The sequence below is a fragment of the Psittacula echo genome, assembly GCF_963264785.1.
Source record: "Psittacula echo genome assembly, chromosome: 6".
NCBI lineage: Eukaryota > Metazoa > Chordata > Aves > Psittaciformes > Psittacidae > Psittacula > Psittacula echo.
In genome coordinates this window covers 37,798,978-37,823,977 of record NC_137743.1, presented here as the reverse complement: position 1 = coordinate 37,823,977, position 25,000 = coordinate 37,798,978, and the positions used below count along the sequence as shown (strand labels likewise).

At 40.5% G+C, this 25,000-nt stretch overlaps 1 protein-coding gene across 6 annotated transcripts in view; it reads left to right on the top strand.

The window, feature by feature from the left end:
- ZEB2 (zinc finger E-box binding homeobox 2) overlaps nt 1–25,000 on the top strand; it is a 117,954-nt gene that overhangs the window by 91,042 nt on the left and 1,912 nt on the right. For 5 of the 6 annotated variants that reach the window (XM_080620772.1, XM_080620776.1, XM_080620774.1 and 2 more), the window contains 7 exons: nt 718–789; nt 7,172–7,360; nt 8,072–8,286; nt 10,790–10,898; nt 11,792–13,761; nt 15,759–15,939; nt 24,778–25,000. The exon at nt 24,778–25,000 is cut by the window's right edge. In XM_080620772.1, coding sequence (XP_080476898.1) covers nt 718–789; nt 7,172–7,360; nt 8,072–8,286; nt 10,790–10,898; nt 11,792–13,761; nt 15,759–15,939; nt 24,778–25,000 — 2,959 coding nt within the window. The remainder of the gene's footprint in view (nt 1–717; nt 790–7,171; nt 7,361–8,071; nt 8,287–10,789; nt 10,899–11,791; nt 13,762–15,758; nt 15,940–24,777) is intronic. The other variant, XM_080620773.1, reaches the window with a different exon arrangement.

Below are 25,000 nucleotides of genomic sequence, written 5' to 3'. Positions count from 1 at the left end.
TTTTAACTCTCTCTGAACCCCCAGTTTCATGGAGAGTACACCGATCCACGATAAATACATAGTAAATAATTTTACACATATCATGCTCATTTGCATGTGACTTAACACAATTTATGGCCATAAAGGCAGACTTTGTCAGCACACAGTGCACAGAGGACACAAACAAATAGTACGGGCAGAAGAGAATTGCCCACAGTTGAAAAAATGTTACATTTCTGAACTGCTTGATATTAATACATGCTGTTCTTCAAATGAGGTTAAAATGAAGATGACAGCTCAGATCTGTGTGACAAGATAGAAACAGAGATATACAACTTCTGTCTTCCTTTTGTATTTGCAGCTTCTTCCAGGTACAGATCTCACAGTGTCTGTTAACTGATTATTTCTTTTAAATATGGAAAAAAAAAAGAACAAAAAATTCCTCTTAATCACCTGACTGCTTATTAGATGTGATACTGGGAAAAGCCCTTCATTTACTCCAAACAAATAGCTCTGTTTTCCACCACTCACTGTCCTGTTTAAAGTAAATAAGTTCTCGGCCATCCAGCACCGCTGAACTCATTCAGTAGCCAGAACAAAGCCATTGTACAGAGGTCCACAACAGCTCTTTTCTCTCCTTCCCATAGTAAGATCTTCCCTGTTACCACAGTGTGCTCCCTAGCTTTGTAAGCAATTCAATAACCTGCAAATGCTAAAGTGTGCATGCTTATTTCACAGAAGAAATGAAGGAAGATTATGACACTATGGGGCCTGAAGCCACAATTCAGACCACTGGAAACAATGGTACAGGTAAGGTATTGCATGATATAAGTGGTTTTTTTCTTCAGTACCATGTAGAATTAGGTGTGCATGAAGAAAGTAGTGATAAAACAATTTCTTTCTTATTTTCAGTTGAATAATTGGGAAACACATAATTCTCCTGTTTTTTAATTTTTTCCCCCAATTTGATCACAATGGTGCAGCAACAAACTCATCTGGTGAGTCCTTGCTATCCTTCTTCTGCCTGCAAAGTTCCAGCCCCTAAATCCTTTTAACTGCTTCCTTGTGAGCTAATAGTTTTCAGCAGCATGAGGAGATGTTTTCCCAGTGAGGGGAATCTCATGTAGTTTAAAGTAGCTGGACCAAGGTACAGTAGCCTTTCAATGAGAAAGACTGTACAAAAAGCTTGATAATGAAGATGGGGTGCACCTTCTTGGCAGCCCCAGATTCGCATAGTGCAGAGAGTAAGCTACTTCAGAGACTGAAAACATCTTTTCAGCAAGACACACATAAACCCCTTACATAGACACACAGACACGCACACTTTAAATGCATATTTATGAGATTATTATGATTCTGGCTCATCTTTTTATTATTATTATTTTTATTTTTCCACAAATCTTTTTTTTTCCCCCTTCTCCTTAGAAATCAATACATTTTGTAGAACAAGAAAGGGGACAGAGATATTTAGCAGGCATCATCTCCAAGTCATTCCTTTTTTTTTTTTTTAATGTAGCAGAGCAAAGCAGCACAAGGTTTCTGTTACTATTTTCTAATCCAAAAGAATTCAGGGGTTTACCATGTTCGTTCCAAAGGCCACAAGGCCCCACTCCATCCTCAGCACAGCTGAATGCCATACATCATTCAATGTTTCTTTTGCATTTTGTCACAATTTGAGATGTTGCAGATAGCCTCGATTTACACAGTTAAAAAGAAGAATTTTCTAGTGTAAGTACATTTCTATGCATTCCATTATGAGATTTAGTTTACAGGTAATGCCCTCTACAAATATTACTGTAAAAGGTGGTACCTAAGTCTTGCAAGGATTTTATTACTCACACTTTCCTTATGTTGGTTACACCCACATGAAACCCCAATGCTCTTATTAAGTAACACAAGAAATTTACTTTATAATTCTTGAGGGGGAAAATAAAAGGAAAATAAAACCATGTAACTGCTTTTTTCACCTATTAGATTTGTTATGCATGAAAGGAAGGTGGCATCGAGGCTCAGTTTATCACTACATATATAGTTAATAGTGTTGCCGTACAGAACTGGATACATATGTATTTTAAAAGCTTATTTTTTTTTCTTCCAAGGAATATTAATAAGGTGACAAATAGTGCTTAGTACTTGGAGAAACAGGACTTTAAAGGGCGCCTGATTCAGAAATAAGAATTGATAGTTATCTGAATTAACATTACCAGAGCGTTTGAGGTCCCCTATCAGTCCATGTGACTTCCTTTGCACATATTTTCCTTACCATGACAAGCTTTGGCTCTTTCATACTTGCAATGTGACCTGCTTGAGGGGGAAGACTTCATGTCCTCTTAGCTCCTTCCTTTCCAGTATCTGATGGTCTTTTTTGTCTGCTCCACTTCTTCCTCACCACATCTCTTTGGGGGCAGGGTGCTGTTGAGCCCCTGCACAGCCCTGTCCTATCTCTGTGTGGGGTCCATGGGGTGCTCTGCCTCTTCTGAAACCAGCTCTGGGGAAAAAGATAACGGTTGCCCCTACCCAGCTTGGTGCACTGCAAACTCGCGGCTCAGAGTGCTTTGCATTTAGGTGGTCTGCATTTAAAATGCAAAACCTGCTCTGGATGTTGCACCTGGCAATTCCTTACCAAAATGTCCTGTGCAAAAACCCCAGCCTCCCCTTCACTCCAACTGCTACTTGCTGCAATGGTCAGCTTGCACAAGTAACAATTACAAGTTGCCTAGTGCTCTGCTGGTGTTTAATTCAAATCTTTTATCACTGAGTGGTTCAGAGCCACCTCCTGCAGTGAACACTGATGCCTGGGTAGGTTGGGTAGAACGAGTTTCTGTAATGGCTGCAGTCTCCATAGTCTCTTAAGAGCTATGTCAGATTATTTAGTCATATTAAATCATCTAATAAACTAAATGCCTTTGCCAGTCTTTTCACCTTGAGTGGAAGATGCCAGGTGACTATTAAGAGATGCAGCACCCTTTATGCAGAGTGAAAACTACCCCGCTGTGCCTGTGGAGGTTCTCCAACCATTGTTTGTGGAGGAAAAGGAAGAGGTCATTAGAGCCATTGGAGATCCTTTCTAACATATGGAAAATGTTCGAAATTTTCTTCCTGAGGCTCACTAAAGGTTTTGTTTCTGAATGTTTGTCTTCAACTCTGCCTTGCAGATTGTAGGCAGATTTAATACTGATGCTTAATAAAATAGTTGAGGTGAGGCTGAGACTTGACCTGATGAAAGAAGTTGGATCAGTGACTTCATCTTCACTGAAAGGCATACCACAGTGACCTTCTGGTCTCCAGGGGGGCCCCATGTGGGGCTTCCTACAGATTAACCTGGGCTCTTCCAGATGGTTCAAGGAGACCTCTTGCATTTAATACAACATGCCTCTACCTCTTGACACCAGAACTCATGGTGCTCCCTGACCTGGGCTGAGCGCAGAGATAGGAGATAAAGCTTCAGACTCATTCATGTACATCCAACCGCAAAGTTGCTGTAGGTGCATGCAACAACTGCAGCGCATTTTTAGCATCAAATTCATTGCAGAATGTCATTAACAGAGAAAGAAAAAAAAAAAAAAAAAACCAAAAGAAAAAGTCTCTGTTATTAAATTATTCTGCTATTGTGAGAATGGCCACTTCTTAGTTGTACTTGTCTATATGTTAATCAGCTACATTTTTATAATGAGCCATGGAAGCTTTATAGTGGTAAAGCAGAAGTGACCATTAGAATGAAAATTTTAGTCTTTGGTCCTGCTACATTAATTTGTAAATATGTCTGGATTTTCTGAAATAGTTACTTGACAAAATGACATTTTGCAGAAGAGGTTCTTAAAATGTGAATGAATAAATTTCTATGGTTTATTTTATTCTACCTGTTATGGTTGTTACAGCTAGGACATTTGCAGAAAATAGATTAACAAAATCCCTGTAAACAAACAGAAAAAAATTCCCGGTTTTGATTACTAACATCTGACAAGATCCAAGTAAAGATCTTAATATAATTTAAAGAAGGGGAAAAAAATGCTTCAGGGGAAGGAAAACAGAAGTAAAACTTGGCAGGTTGGAGGACAGGCCGTTTTCAGGCTGTAATCTGTGTGTACCAGTGGGGGCCTCTCACTTCCTGGCTAATGAAGGATGTGGTTTTATTAGCTTTGCTTGCGATTAAGGGCAGCTATCACCATCTTGCAGGATGAGTTCCCACACAAAATAACTGGTCTCCCAAGCTCCTTGAACCTCTCTCACTTTATCTTGAAAGGTCCTAAATGCCTCCAAAGATAGCATTCCTTATGGCATTTTATTTTTATGTGACATGGCCACATCAGCTTTTGGAGCTGAAAATATTTCTGCTGTCCAGGCTCCAATAATTAATTAAAGAAAGACTTATTTGGTGAGGTCACCCACCATACATCTCGCTAAAATTCTTGCATCGCAGGAGGGGATGTGCAATGTGTGTGCAGTGTCAGCCCACGAGGAATCTGGGAACATGACTTTCTGCATGGAAAATAAATTAGGACAAGGAGGGGGGGAAGCAAGCCTTCTCCCCAGAAATTCGGAGAAAAACCTAATGGTTATCAGATGGGTCTTTTTAGCAACACTGGGTGAGCTTCCAGCCATGTCTGAATTGTCATTAACATCGCTGGTGAGAAACCAGATATACATGGTCACCTTTTGTTACTCATGTTAATCTGCAGTGTTGCAGCACTGGTTGTATTGTTTCAGTTAAGGATCTGTCGGCTTTTCCACTAAATCCCTTGTTTTTAGGGATTTATAATGTAGACATAAACATTTGCTTTAGATCCTGGATTGCATGGGCAGACATAGAAGCTAAATAATCCAGAGAATTAGGAAGCTGAGTCCAGTAATATTGCAGCAGTCTACCACAGCCTGTTGGATCAGCCTACAGATAGATTTGAGAACCGGGAAGGAAGAACCTCATTTGCATTCAAATTTGGAACTGAAGCTCCTAATATTAACTCAGGCCTTGCTTGGTGGGTTGAATCCCTGTCCTATAAACGCAGTTACAAGCTCCAAAACCCCCCCAGCCTGCCAGGAGGAGGAGAAGGACATATGGGGCCAACCCTTGGAGCCATTCCACCTTTACCTGCTTCTATGTCTCCTCTCGGGAGAAAAGCTCTCTTTCCCTGCTTTGCAGGTAGCATTTACTAGGTCATGGCCTGAATCCGGAAAAAAATAACTTGAAGCTATTGCTAATCCATGAGAAGGAACAGAGATGGGATAGTGTTAAGCTGGAAGGTGGAGAATCTTACAACAGTTGGAAGATCTAGGCATAGCAAGGGAATGAAAAGTCAGGCTTCCAATGTAAAAAGTAATGCCTCAGCTTTGTTCTGATAAAAACGAAAAGTCAAAAACATAGCCTGACACTCTTCCACATAAAAGGTGTACTTCAGTAATCATCATTTTTTTATATTTCCTTCACAGATACAAAATGGAGATGAGGTACTCAGTCTTTGTCACTACACTCATACTCCCTTTCTCTAGAAGTTGCTTTTTTTTGGGGGGTGGGTGGGAATGGAGATATTGTTTCTCATGCTTAATAGCAAATTATAACAGGAGCTACAGAAAGACCAAGAAAGGAGGGAGCTCTGCGGTGTTGTAGCAATTTGCTATGCTGTGATGGGAACCGAAATTTCCTTCCAAAAAAAGGAGTCCTGTGCCTTGTGCGATTTGGTCACTATCAATAAATACTGCAGAAGAGTTGAGGAGCTGCTCAGCTCATACCAAAAGTAGGGCATATTTGTCTCAGCCAGAGGATTTGATTTTATCTGCTGAAGGGATGCGGTTTACATAAACGAATATCTACTGCTATCAATGATGGCGAGATCAACACTTCAAATCAGGTGCTTTCAGGTTTCCAGTTGTGCTCCAGTCAAAGGCCATGTCTCATTTTGACTGCCAGCATCCCCTTGCATTTTTGTAGGAAACTGAGGCAAAACATTTACCCATTTCCAAACACCAAGGAGCTCGTTAGTCTCTCATTTCCAGTGGTACACACCAGAATAACCGTGTAGGCCATAACCCTTTTGATTTCCACGAGTTTACTCCATATTGCTCTCTGTCGCCAGTGAGAGCAGAATTGTGCCATTTAATATTTTACTTTTACATGAACTGCAGGATAGTTTATGGTGCTGCCTCATATTCTTATTTTATCTAAGGTGAAATACATTAAAAATGTAATCAATCATAAGCTGCTCTTTTCATTTACGGTCAGTTAGAAACAAGTATATTTAATTCCCTGCCACCGTGTTTTCCAAGACTTGTTAATAAAAACAAAAATAAAAGAAAGAAAATTATTGGCTTTTTTTTTTTTTCCCCAGCGTAATTATATTAATATTTTTATGTAACATCCCAGAATTTTTAAGATCTTTTCTGTATGCAGTGTTCATACATAGAGGAGAAAAGCTTATTTTTAGTAACAGGATGTTTGGTGGTTGAGCATATATTATGTTTCATAGACATTAAATGGACAATAAAAAATTTGGTTTACATTTAAGGAAAAGATGGAAAACTCTTGTACAGACTGTAAAAATTTCTTAAGGCTTGGTATCCCTGTTATGGTCTAAAACATGTGGTTCTATTTGTAGAAATACATGAAGCAATACTTTTAATAAAACAACCTATTTTCCCACTGTAGGTTAATTTTTCAGGGAGAAAAAAAAAAAAAATAAAAATATGCGAGCAATTCTCTTCTCGTGCCTGCTACAAAAGAGCAGTCCAAGGCAGGACCTGTGTTGGAGGAGAAGTGGTTTAGTCTTTACTACCTGCAACTCCCATCTCCTATGCGGGTATGGTTTGCGGGATCTGGGGGCAGCTGAACTCATTCCTGTAGGTTGAGCTGCATTCCTGACAAAAGCCATGGGTCTCCCAGAACTACGGAAGATTCAGGTTCCATTGGTGAAGGATTACTCTGCATTACTCAAGCCTCATAAACTTCTCCTGCTGACCCGTAGAGCCCATGATCCTGTGAATTTAACTGCCCACCTTTACTTCCATCTATGCTGGTGGAAACCCTGCATTACTTTTATTAGGAGTTAGAGTAAGACCAATAAGAGCGTGGATCCAGCTGCAGCCCCAGCCTCGTAGCTTCAGTACACCAACTCAGCCTGTACGTAACAATGTTAACTGACCTAAGCTCTTGAGGACAATGCACTCAAGCCCCTTTTCTTTCCCCCTTCTCTCATTTTAGTGAAGAATGCAAATTGCACGTCGGACTTTGAGGAATATTTTGCCAAAAGGAAATTGGAGGAAGGAGATGGGCATGCAGTCAGCATAGCAGAGTACCTGCAGCGCAGCGACACAGCCATTATTTACCCTGAAGCCCCTGAGGAACTGTCTCGCCTTGGCACTCCAGAGGCCAATGGGCAAGAAGAAAATGGTGAGGCTGTAATTCATTTTTAGCCAGTATCCTGACCTCGTGCAGCTGTTGCAATTATAAATGCACTACATGCCTGGGTGTTTACCTTAAAAATTGAAGAACAGCTGCAGCTACATGGAATTTCACAAGCAAAGATTGGGGTTGTAATTTCAGTGTATTGTGATTTTTTTAGTCAGCAAATTTGTATTATTGGCGGATGAACTGAAGAGCTGAATTTCAACAGGGGAAAGGCTGCTGTTCTAGTTGGGAGTTTGAGGAGTTTTAATAGAGTTTTAACACAACAAAAGACGGGGTAGCTGGCCTATTGCTCTCCAATGCCTTGATAAATAATTGGAAAAGCTTCAGTAGGAAGGATTTGGTCAATGGCATAAGTAACTTAATGAGCTGGGGCTGGAATGCAAATCTTCAATTGATCGGGAAAAGTATTTCTTAGTTTTCCAGCCAGCCAGGTCTGCGGGAGGAGCGATGCCTGTAATTAATTTCCTAGCAGAGTCCAGTGCGGGTCTTGCAAATCTGCCATGGGTGTGTGCAGGTGCTGGTGCCTCCCGCCAAGGGTTGGAAGTGCCATTCCTCCCTCTCGGGCAGCAGATTGCAGCGATTCCCCTCATACCATCCTGGGCAATCAGCCCATGAGCTGCCATTGATTCACTGACCTTTTGGCCTGCCTCTCTTCCTCCTCTTCCCCTCCCCCCCCCCCATCCTCGGGCACAGACCTGCCACCTGGAACTCCAGATGCCTTTGCCCAACTGCTGACCTGCCCCTACTGTGACCGGGGCTACAAGCGCCTGACGTCCCTCAAGGAGCACATCAAGTACCGCCACGAGAAGAACGAGGAGAACTTCTCATGCCCTCTCTGTAACTACACGTTCGCCTACCGCACCCAGCTCGAGCGGCATATGGTGACACACAAGCCAGGGACAGATCAGGTGGGGGGCTGGTTTTAAGTGATTTCTTTCTGTAATAACCCCTTAGAGAAACGATATTGCTTTGATTGGCAATCATTATTAATTTTTCATGGCATTTTGAAGATGCAGATCTTTTAATGGTAATAGCTTTAATTGAGGTCTAAATGATTTTTTGATGGTCTCTTCTAATATGATTTAATAGTCTTATGTTCACGATCGAATGAGTGTGTTAATTTCTAATTTAGAAATTTTATTTGCACTTTAACTTGACTTTAGTTTCGTTTTTATGTTCCTCAAAAAGTGAATGAAACTGTAGCATTTTAATTATACATTATTAAACATCTCAGCAATTTTAATTCCATTTTTCACCTAGTTTTACTTTGCAGTGTTGCAAATAGGAGTTCCAAGACATACTAAAAGATCCGATAATATTTTTTCATTACTTTTTGAGTAACCTTTTCAATCACGTGAAATTATGCGTATTTTGTATAATCGTTTGTTAAACATAATTACATATTTTTAGAATAACTGTTCCTACAGGACATACAGACTATCGTTTGTGATTGTGCCACTAACATATGCATGCACTAGAATCGCAGCATCTCTATAATTTATATAGCCTAGCAGTGTATCTGCCATAAATCAAAGCAGTTTTTTCCTCGATGTGATACATGTAATATTATATCAGTGCTGCATTTAAGGAAATGCTGCGTATCTCAAACAGGTGTCTGAACTTCCTCAGTGCTCTTAAACAGGCTAGCGAAAGACCTGTGTCACAAAACTCATTACATATCAGCAGAAAAACTACTCCTGTCCTCGCCAGAGAATTACTTCTGAAAACCTGTCTTATGGAGGGCTGGAATGGAAACACAAATTAAAACTTAAATAAATAGATGTGTGCATGGCATCATATTATAAAGGCTTTAATGCCATATTTATTTTTCTTAAAAACCTGAAAGTCACGATCAGTTGTATTTCTCTAGATAGGTTTTTCTCAGCATATGGTAAGTTCAGTTAGGCAAACGCACATCTCCTAATAGTGAAATTTTTGCAATTAGCATTTTTAAGAGAATCCTATTTTTTGTTTGATCTTATATCAATATAAATGATTCTACAGTGGCTTCTCCTCGTCTTTCCTTCCCATGGCTTTTCCAGCAGGCAAACACATTTTTACACGTATATTTTTCCTAAACCGATACAACCTAAGGTTCTTTCTTTTGCTTCATATCATTAAAAACACTGGGAGAAAAAAAAACCCGCCTAGATATTCATCCAATGTAACTGCCTGAAATTTCACATGCGAGAGCACGCTGGTACTGGTACATTATGAATGGTAGCTTTGGTGTTGAAAAGTCTCCTCATTTGCTCATGGCATTTACAATTAGTAAATTAAAATGATTGTATCATATTAACAGTGGCACAACTAAAGTTTATAGTAGTCCTCGGAGGGCGATGGGGGGAGACAAAACAGCTGTTGCTGTTTGTTTATGCAACTCAGCAACATATGAGCGCGGGTCCCTCAATGGCGCGCAGCGGGCTGGGCTCTGCTTGATCTTTGAAGGTTGCTGCTGTTTGAACAAACCTCCCTGTGTCCCATGTAACACCATCTGTCTCGCCAGGAATGTGGGAAGAGGCAGCACACCCTCGCAGTTGTCATACCATTTCGGCGCTGCCTTTTTCTTTTTTTTTTTTTCTTTCCCCTTCTTTTTTTCCCCTTTCTCCCCTCTCCCTCCTCCTGAAACAGGCTTTTGTGTTGTGGCCACCTGCAAAAGTCTGACCTCCTAACTTGAGTGTACAGAGTGTTTGGCTGCAGTATGATGAATATTATTACTTTTTTTTTATTTTTTTTTTCTTTCCAAATCCAACGTTTTTTTGTGCTTTTCTTGCTTGTTGCAAAAAGATCAGCTGCCTTTGATTGCATGTGTATGCCACTTTTAACTTTCCCTTGCCCCTTGGAAGAGCACTGACAGGAAAACATGGCACAAAAGGTAGCTCAAGTCTTCCCTGCTGCTCTATGATTTTAAAAAACATTTTCCAGCATCAGCTCATGCCGAAAACGCAGCCTCCTCTGCTTGATAATGAACTGAATCTTACATGAAATGCCACTAACAACAGTGTTTCTGCCTTTCCTCCACAAGCAGTAAACAAAATTTTTAAACAAGCAGAGACACACATGTTCAGAATCTGCTAGGAATATTAAAAGCCACAAATCTTTTTATAAAACAGTTTCTCTCATCGTAAGATACCTTAAAGCAACACATTTCTGATGAGAGACTTAGGAAATAATTCTAAAGCAAATATCGAATGCTTGTGTGAAAGTACTTTCTCATTTGTTTCGTTTTACTGCCAACATTTTGATTTTTATTGCAACACTGATGAGACAAATAAATGTACATGCAGACCTTTTGGTCCGTTTCATAAACTTACATTCACATTAATTTTGGTGTTTTGTTTTTTTTTTAAGCTAGAAATTCATGGTTTCTCTTGCATAAAATTTATGTTGGTGTCTTTTTTTTTCTTCCAGCACCAAATGCTGACCCAAGGAGCAGGCAATCGCAAGTTCAAATGCACTGAGTGTGGCAAGGCCTTCAAATATAAACACCATCTGAAGGAACACCTGCGAATTCACAGTGGTGAGTAGCGGAGGTGCTGGTGTGCTCATTTGCATTTTGTTTAATTAGCTGAGTTTTAAAGACTGCTTAAAATTTACACAGTTCTGCTTCTGGCTTCTTGGAGCTACTAAGGTCTTTCATAAGTGATATCTGAGTCATTCTCATCATGCTGTTAATACCACAGTCTCACTGAAAGATTTGGAAATAGTAAAGCTTCCTGCATATAATATAGATTGTTTGTTTGGCAGTTTGAGTTCAGAAGCGTTCACTCATTTCTGTGCAGTTGGACCTGAAGAGCCCATTATATTTTCCATAACAAAAAGTCCCCCAGAGTGAAATACAGCTCATATTCTCAGATAATGATTAAGTGCAAAGCATCTCATTGTGAATGACTTGTGCATGTGGCTCTCCTTGAGGCAGCATTCACTGCACAGCATGCCACCAGGCTCCGCCCAGGCACAAACATCCACCAGAGCTGATGTGGAGGTCCTAACATCAGGATTCATTTGCTCATACCATGCTTATTTCCAACGAAAATTCCATCTTTTAGGAAAAAAAAAAAAAAACAAAACCATAACAAAAACACATATCAAATTTGAACAGTCTGGATTTGATTTGGAACCCCTTGCTACAGGGTACTTACCTCTTACAGGGTAATGTGAAATGGTCAGTCTGGTGCCAATCTCACACCTTGGTGGCTGTTGCCAGCTGAAGACTGTGGATCCAAACAGACCTCAATTCCCTTAGAAAGAGAGCAATGGTGTAAAGCAGTGGTGGTGTATGGCTGTATTAAGAGAAATAGTATTTTCCTCACTCAGTGAACACACATACTACCAGTTGGGTATCAAATGTGATTGCTTGCAATTATAGCAGCAATAATGATAATTAACATTTGGTTTTAATTATCATTTTAGGTGAAAAACCATACGAGTGTCCAAACTGCAAGAAACGTTTCTCCCACTCTGGCTCTTATAGTTCGCACATCAGCAGCAAGAAGTGTATTGGTTTAATCTCTGTAAATGGCAGAATGAGAAACAATATCAAGACGGGTTCTTCTCCTAATTCTGTATCTTCGTCTCCTACTAATTCAGCCATTACACAGCTGAGAAACAAGCTGGAGAATGGCAAACCACTTAGTATGTCTGAACAAACAGGCCTACTGAAAATTAAAACAGAACCACTAGATTTCAATGAATATAAGGTTCTTATGGCCTCACATGGGTTTAGTGCAACTAGTCCTTTTATGAATGGTGGACTTGGAGCAACCAGCCCTTTAGGAGTTCATGCTTCTGCTCAAAGTCCAATGCAGCACTTAGGTGTAGGGATGGAAGCACCATTGCTTGGGTTTCCTGCAGTAGGCAGTAATTTAAGTGAGGTGCAGAAGGTCCTACAGATTGTGGACAACACGGTTTCCAGGCAGAAAATGGACTGCAAGGCTGAAGAGATCTCCAAGTTGAAGGTTTACCACATGAAAGATTCATGTTCTCAAGCCGAGGAACAAGGAGTTACCTCCCCCAATATTCCCCCTGTGGGTCTTCCAGTAGTAAGTCATAATGGTGCCACTAAAAGTATTATTGACTATACATTAGAGAAAGTCAATGAAGCCAAAGCTTGCCTCCAAAGTTTAACCACAGACTCAAGGAGGCAGCTCAATAACATTAAAAAAGAGAAGCTGCGAACCCTAATAGACCTGGTAACTGAAGACAAGATGATAGAGAATCATAATGTATCCACTCCATTTTCATGCCAGTTCTGTAAAGAAAGCTTTCCTGGTCCCATTCCGTTGCATCAGCATGAGCGTTACCTGTGTAAAATGAATGAAGAAATCAAGGCAGTCCTTCAGCCTCATGAGAACATGGTTCCCAACAAACCTGGAGTGTTTGATAAGCAAACCCTCTTGCTGTCATCAGTACTTTCTGAGAAAGGAATGACTAGCCCCATCAACCCATACAAGGACCACATGTCTGTACTTAAAGCATATTATGCTATGAATATGGAACCCAACTCTGATGAACTACTGAAAATTTCCATTGCTGTTGGCCTTCCTCAGGAATTTGTGAAGGAATGGTTTGAACAAAGAAAAGTCTACCAGTATTCAAGTTCCAGGTCACCATCACTGGAAAGGGCCAGTGCCAAGGTGGTGCTGGCTGCCACCAACAACACTCCCACTAAAGACTCTTTGTCAGCCAGATCTCCAATAAAGCCTGTGGACTCTATAACTTCACCATCTATAGCTGAACTCCATAACAGTGTTACTAATTGTGATACTCCTCTCAGGCTAACAAAACCTCCTCATTTTACCAATATTAAACCAGTTGATAAATTGGACCATTCTAGGAGCAATACTCCTTCCCCTTTAAATCTTTCTTCCACATCTTCTAAAAACTCCCACAGTAGTTCTTACACTCCAAACAGTTTCTCTTCTGAGGAGCTTCAGGCTGAGCCTTTGGACTTGTCTTTACCAAAACAAATGAAGGAACCCAAAAGTATTATAGCCACAAAGAACAAAACAAAATCTAATAGTGTAACTTTAGAACACAACAGTGTTTCTTCATCATCTGAAAACTCAGATGAGCCACTGAACTTGACTTTTATCAAGAAGGAGTTTTCTAATTCAAATAATCTGGATAAAAGCACTAACCCAGTATTTGGTATGCACCCATTTAGTGCCAAACCTTTATACACAACACTTCCCCCACAGAGTGCATTTCCCCCTGCCACTTTTATGCCACCAGTCCAGACCAGTATTCCTGGGCTGCGACCGTACCCCGGACTAGATCAGATGAGCTTCCTACCACATATGGCCTACACTTACCCAACTGGAGCAGCTACTTTTGCTGATATGCAGCAAAGAAGAAAGTATCAGCGGAAACAAGGATTTCAGGTAAATTCCTGCAACCGTTTTCCTTTGAAAGGCTAGAAATTAGTATTTTGTGATATGTCCTCTTACAGAAGAAAAAACCTGAAGCTATATTCAACATTTGCAACAAAATTAGTAGAGTTTATTTTAGTCTGAACTTTCAAAAATGCAGTGCAATAGGAAAACAAACTGCAATTACCTTAAAAGTACCTCTACTTGTATTCAGAAAGAGTATGAATACCTTTGAATAGGCATAATGCATGGTTTTATTCCACTAAGCACTCAGTCATTTCTTATTAGAATTTTGTCTAAATAATAATAATAACATGCATGAAATGTCCCATCCTGCAGGAAAAAAACAAAGTGAAACTTTGTAGGAAAACTGATCTCTGCAGGGCAGTGTGGGGTAAAGGAGCAGTGGGAGACCTCTTGGGAATCACCTCCACACTTGGACGCAAAGCTGTATCCCTGTAAATGGAGGTCCATACGGACTTGTAGCAGCTGTATCCCAATGAAAGCCCTTAAAGCTTCCTTCTCCATGTTTCTGGGGGATTGTTCACCCACCATGCATGGGAAAGGCATTCTGTCTTCTCATGAATATCTGGGGGATAAGAAACATTGACATGCTGTTTCCCCATGACCCCTTCCTTCAGCCCACCTACTGCCCTTCCCAGACTACCGGTCCTCTAACCCTGCCAGTCATCTGGAACAGCTTTGAAAAAAAACTGGAGATTAAACAAAATTATTTGGAGAGGTAGCAGCTAGGGACCTTAATTGCAGAGGAAGTTTTGCCCTGGACATGTAATCTGTGTTGGCACTTCTTCATGCCTGGGTACAACATTTAACCCTTTTCTCAGAGTCAATACATGAGTAGCAAAGGATTTTGCCACTTGCATTCCTACAGCAAAGAGCTGCTTTATGAAAGTCACATACTTTTCTATCTTTCTTCTGGGTTTGTTCAGATATAACGTACAGAATTTAGTTAAATGAGATTAAGTGATTATAGATTTTTTTTTTTTTTTTAACATTTGTGCATGTTCCCTTATGTCCTGTTATGGTCTATTAGTAATTTTACTGACTAGTAAATGTTTTATAGTTTCAGATGTGAAAATCAGGTATGGTTTTACATTACAGGCTGCAATCCCTCTTTGCACAATAGGAGCATAAATAGCACTGCACCTCCATAACAGCTGTTCCACTATTCCAATTTACAGTACATCTGCTCTCTTTGTAAATGTATTTAAGCCTATTTAATCTTCTCTAATATTAATTAGTGCAAACCTAGTCTAAGAAAACCGAACAGTGTGATAGCAAATGGAAATGTATGTTATCATGCAAGTTTGCACTCTCTTTGGATCAAGACAAAATAAATATCAAGAAATTTAATAATTTACTGATCCACATTCATTATTGCTTAATGCTGAAGGCTGTTTTAACATAGATAGAACATTGATAAAAAGTGTTATTAATATTCCCTATTTCAAATTACAAAATTAAATATAAAAATATAGCTTGAGGCCTTTAGTCGGGAGACATACATTTAAATGGATTGCATAATAATAACATTTGTACCTAAATATAAAATTCAATTAAAACCTTTCTGCAGATACAGAATACAACCAAGTTTCTGTGTTTTGCAAGGAATGATGTCATAGGTGTTGCTTACACTTAGACCTGTAAAATATCACAATTTTTTTGATATTTTTTGCTGTCCACAGAGAACTCCCCTTTGCTTTTTCTGCTCCTTGAAAATGTTTAGTGCTGAGATTATAAATAGGTTCCAATTGTGTAAATCAAACTACTGCAGAGTGTTCAAAGACAGAAACTTGGTTTAAGACCTAGAAGGCTTCTCATTTTTTCCACAGTTCTCATCATATGTAGTTTCATTTCCAATGGGTTCCTAAGCTAGGAGGACTACCATCCTAAGCAGACATAATTTTGACTTCTCTCAGGTGGTTGGTTCCTCCATGGGAAGGCGCGGTGGTAGAAATGGGTGTCACTGACGGGTGGTTCCCTCACAGGGAGAATTGCTTGATGGAACCCCAGACTACATGTCCGGCCTTGATGACATGACGGACTCCGACTCTTGTCTGTCCCGAAAGAAGATCAAGAAAACAGAAAGCGGCATGTATGCATGTGACTTATGTGACAAGACATTCCAGAAGAGCAGTTCCCTGCTGCGACACAAATACGAGCACACAGGTAGGATGGCCGCGCGTGCCAAGGAGAGGGTTGAGGTCCATGCTGTGCTCTTCACAGTCTTTCGGAAGTACGCTTGTGCAGTGAATAGTTTGGCAAATGGAGAGGCTTTCAACAGGGCAGAAAGAACATCTTTTGCTCAGTTCAAAATATTGTTTAATTCTTGTTAATAGTTATTGCTTGGTGAAGAGCTGTTGGATGTGATGAGGTGACCTGGCAGGTGCTATGCAATGTGTCATGCTGAGCACGGTAGCAATGGTGGCACTCAGCTTCTTGCAGGATAAGCCCTCTTCAAATAAGGCAGGCCCTAGCACTCGCAAAGAACTGCAACTTGGTCAACACAAAGTCTGGCACAGGAACGAAGGGTCACAGTATATTTCTTGTTTCCTAGACATTGTCTGACCCTGCACCATTTAATCCTATAGAAGAACTTCCACTGACGTTAGCTGCATGAGAGCAGGCTCTGGCTGAGTTATCTGAAAGTAAACTGCTCACAGGGATTGCTCTTGCTGTGATCTTGCACGCCAGCAGCACAGGCAGGTTGCATTTCACTATTTTGCTTCTCAGTTAATGCCCAGAGAAGGCTTCTTTCTTTCCCAAGTAGAGACTGATTTTTGTCTAGTTCAAGGAAGCTTGCCAAAGCTCACCACGGATTGTCAGCTTAAAAAATATTTTGGTTTGAAAAAGACCCTCCATCACACCTATGCTGGCCATGATTCCCCTTGCGGGCAGTGCTCCCTTTCCCACTCTTAGTCAGGACCGGCATGAGCCCGGAGGTAGATAGCTCTCTGAGGGGGATGCATCAGCTCAGCGTGTTTCACTTAGGGGAAAATGGGATTGGAGCTCCCCATATAATAGAGATATCAAGTTATATTAGACAAAGGGAATGTGAATTATCATGTGAATTATTGTGCAGCAGGACATAATCCAAACACCAACTTCCTAGAGTTAGAAAAAGCTTACTCAGGAGGAAACTTTCCTTAACTTTGAAAGCTGAGTCCCAATTCAGGAAACAAAGCAAGTCACATCATCCTTCAATCTCACCATCTGATGGTAAAAAACGTATACCTCTCTATTAATACATCTTCCAGGCTGCGCATAACTATTTCATTATAATCATTTCATACATGAAAAAATTACAATACAGAAGTGGACTGTGCCTTTAAAAAAAATTTTCTTTATTCTGTTATTTTCCTTCTTATACTTTTCTTCTAAATTTTAAGATAATCCCACACAGGAAAACAAAAAAAGAAAGTAAAAATACATACGGGATTAGGAAAGAAAATTAAAAGCAACGTTTTGGACTAGATCAGCTAGTTAATTGCTGGAATGTGCTTCCCACTACGTTATTCAGATAAAATTGTTTATTCAGTAGAAGAAGCTTTGAAGGCTTTACATCCCTGCACCTTTTCTCTCCTGAATGATTTTATTACAGCCATCTGCAAACATTATTGCTTACTACACTAGTACCGTAAGCTCTCATGTTAGAACTGGGCTTCATATATACTGGGATCTGGACATATGGTTGAATCCCATAAAGTTGGTAGTCCATAAGGTCGACAGACATATGGTTGAAAGGCTGAAAATTTGACAAGCTGAAATGTGTGCAATCACCTTGATTTGCAAAATAAACTGCATTTGTAAAAGCAAAAATATGTTCTGGTCTTTAAGTAGCACGGGAACCTACTGCCTAGAAAAATACTACACAGCTGCAGTGTAAGGACTTTTCTTCTTCTTTGCTCTGTCCCTTTCAGGTTCTCAACTTTACATCCATCAATTTTATGGGACTCAGCCTTATGATCCAGAACATGTATATGGTGTCATATTTAATACACTAGAACTGCAGCACATCATCAAGCTTGAGTGTGGCATTTAGAGACAGGAAGGATGGTCTTGTGGCAAAGGCACAGGCGCTGAGGCTGAGAGAACTGCACTCTTTTCTGCCTTGCCACATACTTCCTTTGTGAATTTCAGCAAATTGCTTCAGTTTCTTTCACCTTTGCCCATGTTTGAAATAGAGGGAAATGATACCAGCCCACCTCTTTGGGCTGCTGTAAATCTTAATTCATGCAGGCTGAAATCCTGTGATGGAGCTTGCTGTATAAATTGTGAAGTATTATTAATGACACGCTTGCTTTTATCCTCCACGCATCATACTAATGTTTAGATAGAGGTGGTTGGAGCTGTGAAGACCTTGGCTGGGCTAGCTCCATCACAGATCCACAGCCTTCAGGAGGCAAAATGCACTGGGACTTCGGTTAATAGTTTAGCTTGCATCTTAAGTGAATTTCAAATTAATTTGATAGTTTTGAAGAAAGCTTGAGATTGCATTTATAATATGGGTATAAAATTGCAGTCTGTTCAGTGGAAGGAACCAAACTGGACGCATCAGCGTCTTCTGCATTTGGGATCATTCTAAGAGTAGGCCCAGATTTTTCAGTCAGCTTTTTGAAACCAAAAAAGGAGAAAAAGCTTATTTTCTGAGTGTGCTGCTGTTTTCTGACCAGCTGATCACGATCTGTTGTTACTTCATTAAAACATATTTTTAGGAGGAACACTTCCTGTCTTTCCTGGAGAAGCACAAGTACTGGATGGTGTTTATATTGATGTCCTTTTTCTGAGTGAAAAAAAATAAATCTATGTGCTTTTTTTGGTTTTTGCCTTTTTTTTTTTTTGAACAATTAGGTTTTTATTTGTCACCACTTTTCATGGCTCACAAACCCATTGCAAACAGTGCTAGAATGAGGGTTGAGAGATTCAGACAGAGGCCATGTTCCTGCTTTGCAGCCCCTAAATATTTACCCCAGAGAAATCATCTGGAGCAAAAAATAACATTGACAGATGAAACTACATGAGATGCCCTAATCACGGGTTACACCAACTGCTGTAAAGGAGAAAACAGGAATGTCACTGAAGTATTGCAGTGGAGCTGTTTCCCTTCCAGGGCAAGAAGAATGGGAATTGGCCAGTTCTTTGTGTCAACCCAAGAACTTCTACTAGGACCATGTGGACGCAGATCAGCGAGCTCTGCCATTACCTCTGTACTCCATGCCTGCCACAGCTTGAGTACAGTAGGAAAAGGGGCCCAGATTTCACAATCATAATTTTTAATTTATGCAGCATTACCAGTATTCTGCAATAGCTTCTAGCTTTATGTGGAGAAGGAAAATTCATTGTGTTACTGCAATGAGTGAAATGCATTGGTTCTGGCATCTGAATCTGAAATTTAGTGTAGAGGCCATGGCTTGCTGCAGGACCAAATTCTGCCAAGTTAATTTTGGGATGACATTTAATTTTAAGAGAAGTTATATTGTCCCTCTGAGAATTTGAGCTTCACAAAATCCTATTTCTTTAAAACCAGGGAATGCAGTACTGTAATTAGGGTGCAGAGCACGGCAGGTAGCACAGGAATTTGGTGCTCACATTATTTTCCTGGGAAGTGTCATGAACTCATCCTAAATTTGGACAGATTGAAATTAGTTGAGTGGATACTACATGTGTCTAATCTCAGATTTATCCATGCTGCTTAGCACAAGGTTCAAGAATCTTTCCATACTAAAGATGAAGATGGTTCCCTTCATGCTAAAGCACTGGTACCATTTGATGAGCAAAAAAAATATTTGAGTTGCAGATAAGGAGGGCAAACTGTAGTGGGTAAGTGAGCAAGAAAGCAAACAGAATGGAGCATCTGGAAATAAGAGAAATATCCTAGCTCCTGCGTAGCAATCCAGCCCTCCTTGGTCATCAGTGCTGTGTTGGGCTGATTCAGGAGTAAGGTGAATGTTCTGCTGTTGTCAACACCCATGTCTGCTACACACAGCCAGCTTTATCGTAGCTTCCCAAGGAAACTTGCAGTGTGCTTGCACTGCAACAAAACCTGGAAAGAGTTTTTCAGAATCCTACCTAGAAATTTTAAATCCTTTCATTGTTGTTCTATATTACATCATATTCTATTTTATTACTTGTGTGGGCTGTCGAGGGCCTCATAACTGTGCTAGTGCTTTCATCCTTTCCTTTTCCACTGTATATTTTATTAAGACCTCTTTTATATTTTTGTAGCTTTCATGCTGATGCAAGCACTAGTTTTATTTCCAGATTGATTCTGTAAACTAAATATTGTTCTTGAGCCTGGTAGCAAATCAGCTCTCTCTGGCTAGTATTTTGAATTTCCAGCTCAGGAGTTTTCTTTATTTAGAGCTTGATTCATAAAAAATTTACATTCTATTTAAAGATTATTTTTTCTTGCTTTACTCTGATGCAAGTTTAGAATTCCCCCTTTTACACTCAAATAAAGAAAAAAAAAGGATATATTCTATGCTTGTGAAATCTGTTCTGTAGACAAGGTCTTCTATTGAAAATGGAACAGGTGCAGCTTGGGCAATTATATATAAATTGCATTTATTTGGCACCTTTGACCGCTTTGCTGTGCTCTGGCCGCTAATCCATCTCTGTTGGGACTACAACTAACATCCAAACCCCCAAGCAACTTCAAAAGAACTGCCTTCAAAAAATAAAAACAAACTGTCACAGAAATGTTTCCTTCTTTCCTCCAAAGAGCGGGATTTCTGTTTGGCCTCTTCCCACAGAAAAAAGACCCACTTGCCTTAGGCAAAGGATGGGTGATATTTAGTCTGGGACCAGTGACAGCTTATGATCTGATGTCTTACGACTTTTAAGCCACTGCAAATGTGAAACTCATAGGTTTTTCACTCAAAGGCTTTTAGCCCAGGAAGACTGAGAGATACTTAGTGTTAGAGGGCTTTTTGTTGTTATTTTGTTTTGACAGAAATGCAATTCTAGAGACTTTGCAAAGAGATTAGTTATAATTTCCCCTCTGTAAATTGAGAGCAGGCCTCTGTGGGAGCCTCTTTTTGCAGATGGTGGAATAAAAAAAGAGCCCAAACATTTCCTTCAGATATTTGAGAGAGATTTATCACTCAGTTTCACTGCAAAATGTGACATCTACCTCACGCATCTACTTGATAACACAGTGTCCTGTGAGCCCTCCTGTGAGGTGCCATGGGTATCTTTCTCTCAGTTCAATCCCCATGGATGACACAGGTCATCTGAAATGAAACTGGGTAAAATGTGGGGTGGGATGTTCAAATCTGCTTTCTTTCAACCCATCTAGTCTACTGATATGATATTACACAACAATGATCTTACTGCATGCTAGCTAAATAGTTGACAAAGCAGCCAGAACTACTTAAAGTTGTAGGTTCTTCCCAACCACCTACAGGTGTAGGTCTCCCCATTCACCTACAATTCTAGGTTCTCCCTATCCACCTACAGCTGTTGACTTATCCCCATCAACCTACAATTGTAGATTTATCCCCATCTCCAGTGTAAAATACCTTACTTCAGCTTTATTTTATGGCCTACTAATGCATTGTAGGGATTAGGTACTCGTTTTAAATGACTGAAATACTGGGTTTTGCACACAGGGGAAAAAAGTAATTCTCCCACAAATGTTCAGAAACCCGATACATTTAAAAACATATTTCAATTAGTGTTGTAACAGCTGCATGCTGTGCACTGCTAAGGTATGTTGTATGGTGTCTGAACAAAGAACTTTCCTCAAGCTGTCATGTTCCTTCAGATCAAAACTGAGTCCTTGATACGGATGTGGTAGACTAAATAGCTCTAGTATAGCCTTTTTAGTACTAATATAAATTAATATGAAAATACAAAGTATTTTAATCTTCTCATTTCTAAATTAATGCATAAAATATGTCCTGACAGCCTACCACTTTGCTGGCTGGAGGGAGGCCCCAGGTATCATGAGCAGGAAATGCAGCATTGAATGAACGCTGCGTGCAAGGGATGAGCAAAGCAGGCAAAGACTGACGGATAGGCACATAGCCCAGCCTCAGGGAAGGGCAGGTGGAGACAGGTCTGGATAAGAAGCAGTGGAGGTGGCTGACTTCTGTTTGAAGAGAGAAAAAGTACTGGGCAACTGGATGGAACACAGCTGTGGGGTGAGAAGGGTGTAGTGGGCATTAGAAAATCAGGAAATAACAGAGAAGGAGCATTGCTGTGGAGAAGCAGAACAAGATGAGGGTTGGACTTACTGATGTTGGGGAAAAGTAAGTCAGAGGGAGGGACTGAGATAGCGTGGGCAGTTCAGTGAGGAGGAGGACACAAATAAAGTCCTGAGAAAAAGCAGAAGGACTACAAGGAAAAAAAAATAAAGGAACAAAATTAGCAACTATGGAGATACTAGCAAAGGGATGGTAGTGTGTTGCTCTCAGTGAGCTCAGCAGGACAGCTAGGATGAGGCAGGGGTGCAGGCAGGCCTATCATCTGGTGCATCCAGCTGGGTGGTTGGTGACATTGGGAAAGTTTCCACCTTACTCATGAAGGTTTTCTTTGGGCAGCACTGAGGTTTAAGGAGTGCTTAGGTCAAGAATGCTTTGGGATTTTATGCTAATTTGAGTAAGTGACTAAATCATGCTAAAATCCCCCAAGCTATGGCTGTGGGATTTCCCCACTGTGGCAAACTTCTGCTCCGAATCCAGGTAGTTGCCTCACAGCTCTGGATTTGGTGCACTTCCAGGTCAAGGCAGAAATGCATAATTAGGAAACAGATCATAAAAGCAATACTGCTATAATCCAATATATCAAGCTTGAATCTTCAGTTTTACTCTAAGGGAAAATAAAGAAAAAGAAAACTCAACAACAACAACAAAAAAAAAAAAACCCTGTATGTATGCAAGATTAGGAACCTCTCATACAAAGAAATGTAGTTTGAGTCCCATTTTCCAGGCATCCACTAATTCCTCTGTCGCCTGGGTTATTCTATCTGTGGTTTCTCCTGTATTTTCCTTCCTGCCAGATCTCCCCTTCATTTCATAACACAAATTTTGGCTTCCTTGAGCATTTGTTAATCACACCTTATTAAATGTGAACTTTCGCAGTGGGGCTTGAAGGTAGCTGTGACTAGATTGGGGGGAAAAAAGTCACATACTCCTTAGTATTTGTTCTTAGCAACTTTGCTATAGAAATTAATTTTTTTTATGGCTGGCTTTTCCTGCTCTCACATCCTGGCAGTGACTGCAGAGGAAAAGAAAGCAGATCAGATTCATCAAGGAGCAGTTTGAGTTTTCCTGGAAGTTGAGATCCTTTGACAGTCTGAAAACACTTTTTTTTTCCCTGCTGGATTTCCTTCCATGTGGACACTACCAGTGACAGTTTCCCATCTTCCCAGCCCTTTGCTCTTGGCTGGTGTTTTCTACCCTCCACCATACTCTTCTCCTCTCTGAGCTTGCTTCTTTTAGAGTTAAGAGAGTACCACACTTTTACAACTGACGGGATGGGAGGGCTCTGGTGTGAAGTTTATTTCTGTTCAGGTCACATCCCACATTAGCTAAGTGGGGTAAATATGCCTGAGGAATCAGATCACTTCACTAATAAGTTCCTAATGATCTGCTCTAGCAATAAGACATGAAAAGCAGGGCTCTGCTTTTCAGGCACTGAATACCAGCATTTTTATATATGTAAAAATTGCACAAACTAAAAAATAATGACCAATAGGCACTGTATCCACCTGCATATTTGCACCACTCTGAAGCATTCAGTTGAATGACACTAAGATTATAATTTGACATTTCAAAAATAAAAAAAATCTGGCTGAAGGTACTAATGTTTGATTTTGTTTTTTGCCTTCTGTAATCTAAGTTTGGTGATCGGTCTTCACTAATTCCAATCTTTGCACCATATGTTATGTCTGGATATCTCACGGTTGCATCATGCTTTGCTGAGTTTTGTCGTGTGGCATCATGCTGACAAGTATTTTTTGTCAGCTCTATTTTGGAATTAAGCTTTCAGCATGGCAGTTCTGGAAGGTGTTGAAGGCATTCCTGTGCTATTTGTGGCCTGGGATCAACCAGATGTGTTTAGGCTTGGCACTGGTTTTGAGTTTCAAACATTGGTTTGAAACTGTCTGAAATGCCAAAGGAAATACTGTTTTCTGCAGCTTAACACTACTTTAGCACTCAGTGAGTGGCTGACAACATTTTATTTAGAAACCCCTTATGCTTCTGTGGCAGATGTATATATTTGTATTTGCTCATGTGGTGGGGGAAAATTGTCTTTCTGTCCTTTAGGACTTCCTCCCCCAGGCAAGGGCTAGAAGAGAGGACCCCTGCAGTGGCTTGGTGTGTGTCCAGCCCGTGTCCTCCTGCCAGCGGCAAATACCTTAGGGACTCAATGAGGCCCGACTCTCTCTTGCTCTCCCTAGATCCATCACGTATGTTGGCGCATCCCAAAGTAATCCGTGGTGGGCTTGCCTTCGGGTGCTGTAGGTGGGGAATGGCTGGCAAGCAGTTGCTTGCAGTTATGTGGCACCACTGTCAAAGGCACAAAGATAAGATGTTGGCTTCCTGCTATTCATGAGCAACGTAAACAAAGAAAACTTTAAGAAACAAAGGTCTTCTCTACAGGCTAATGTCTTCAGCAAGGCGTGGAAAGAAATACGACATGTATATGATGCTGTCAGCAGAAATATTTATAAATAGGGATATTTTTTGAACATTTTCATGGGTGTCAGCTGCTTGCTAGAGCTGCCAGTTTTCCATTGATGCTCTCTGAGTCATTTTCTTTATTATCCTGAGCTGCTTGAGTAAAATTACTACAGTCAAACCCATCCAAAGTCTAAGTTGTAGCATAAATGTGATTTTTTTTGTTTTGTTTCTGCAATTGAACGTCCTTTAAAAAGAAGAAAGTGGGGTGGTTCAGGTATCATGTTGCTCAAGCACCTGAAAGAGTGGAGGGAGAGAAAGGGATGGAGAAGCCAACCATCTCTGCCACTATAACCCATATGTCCTCTTGTCTTCCTTACAGGAAAAAGACCACACCAGTGTCAGATTTGCAAGAAAGCATTTAAACACAAGCATCACCTGATCGAGCACTCACGCCTGCACTCCGGAGAGAAGCCGTACCAGTGCGACAAGTGCGGCAAGCGCTTCTCGCACTCAGGGTCTTACTCACAGCACATGAATCACAGGTATTCCTACTGTAAGAGAGAGGCAGAGGAGAGGGAAGCGGCTGAGCGGGAAGCCCGTGA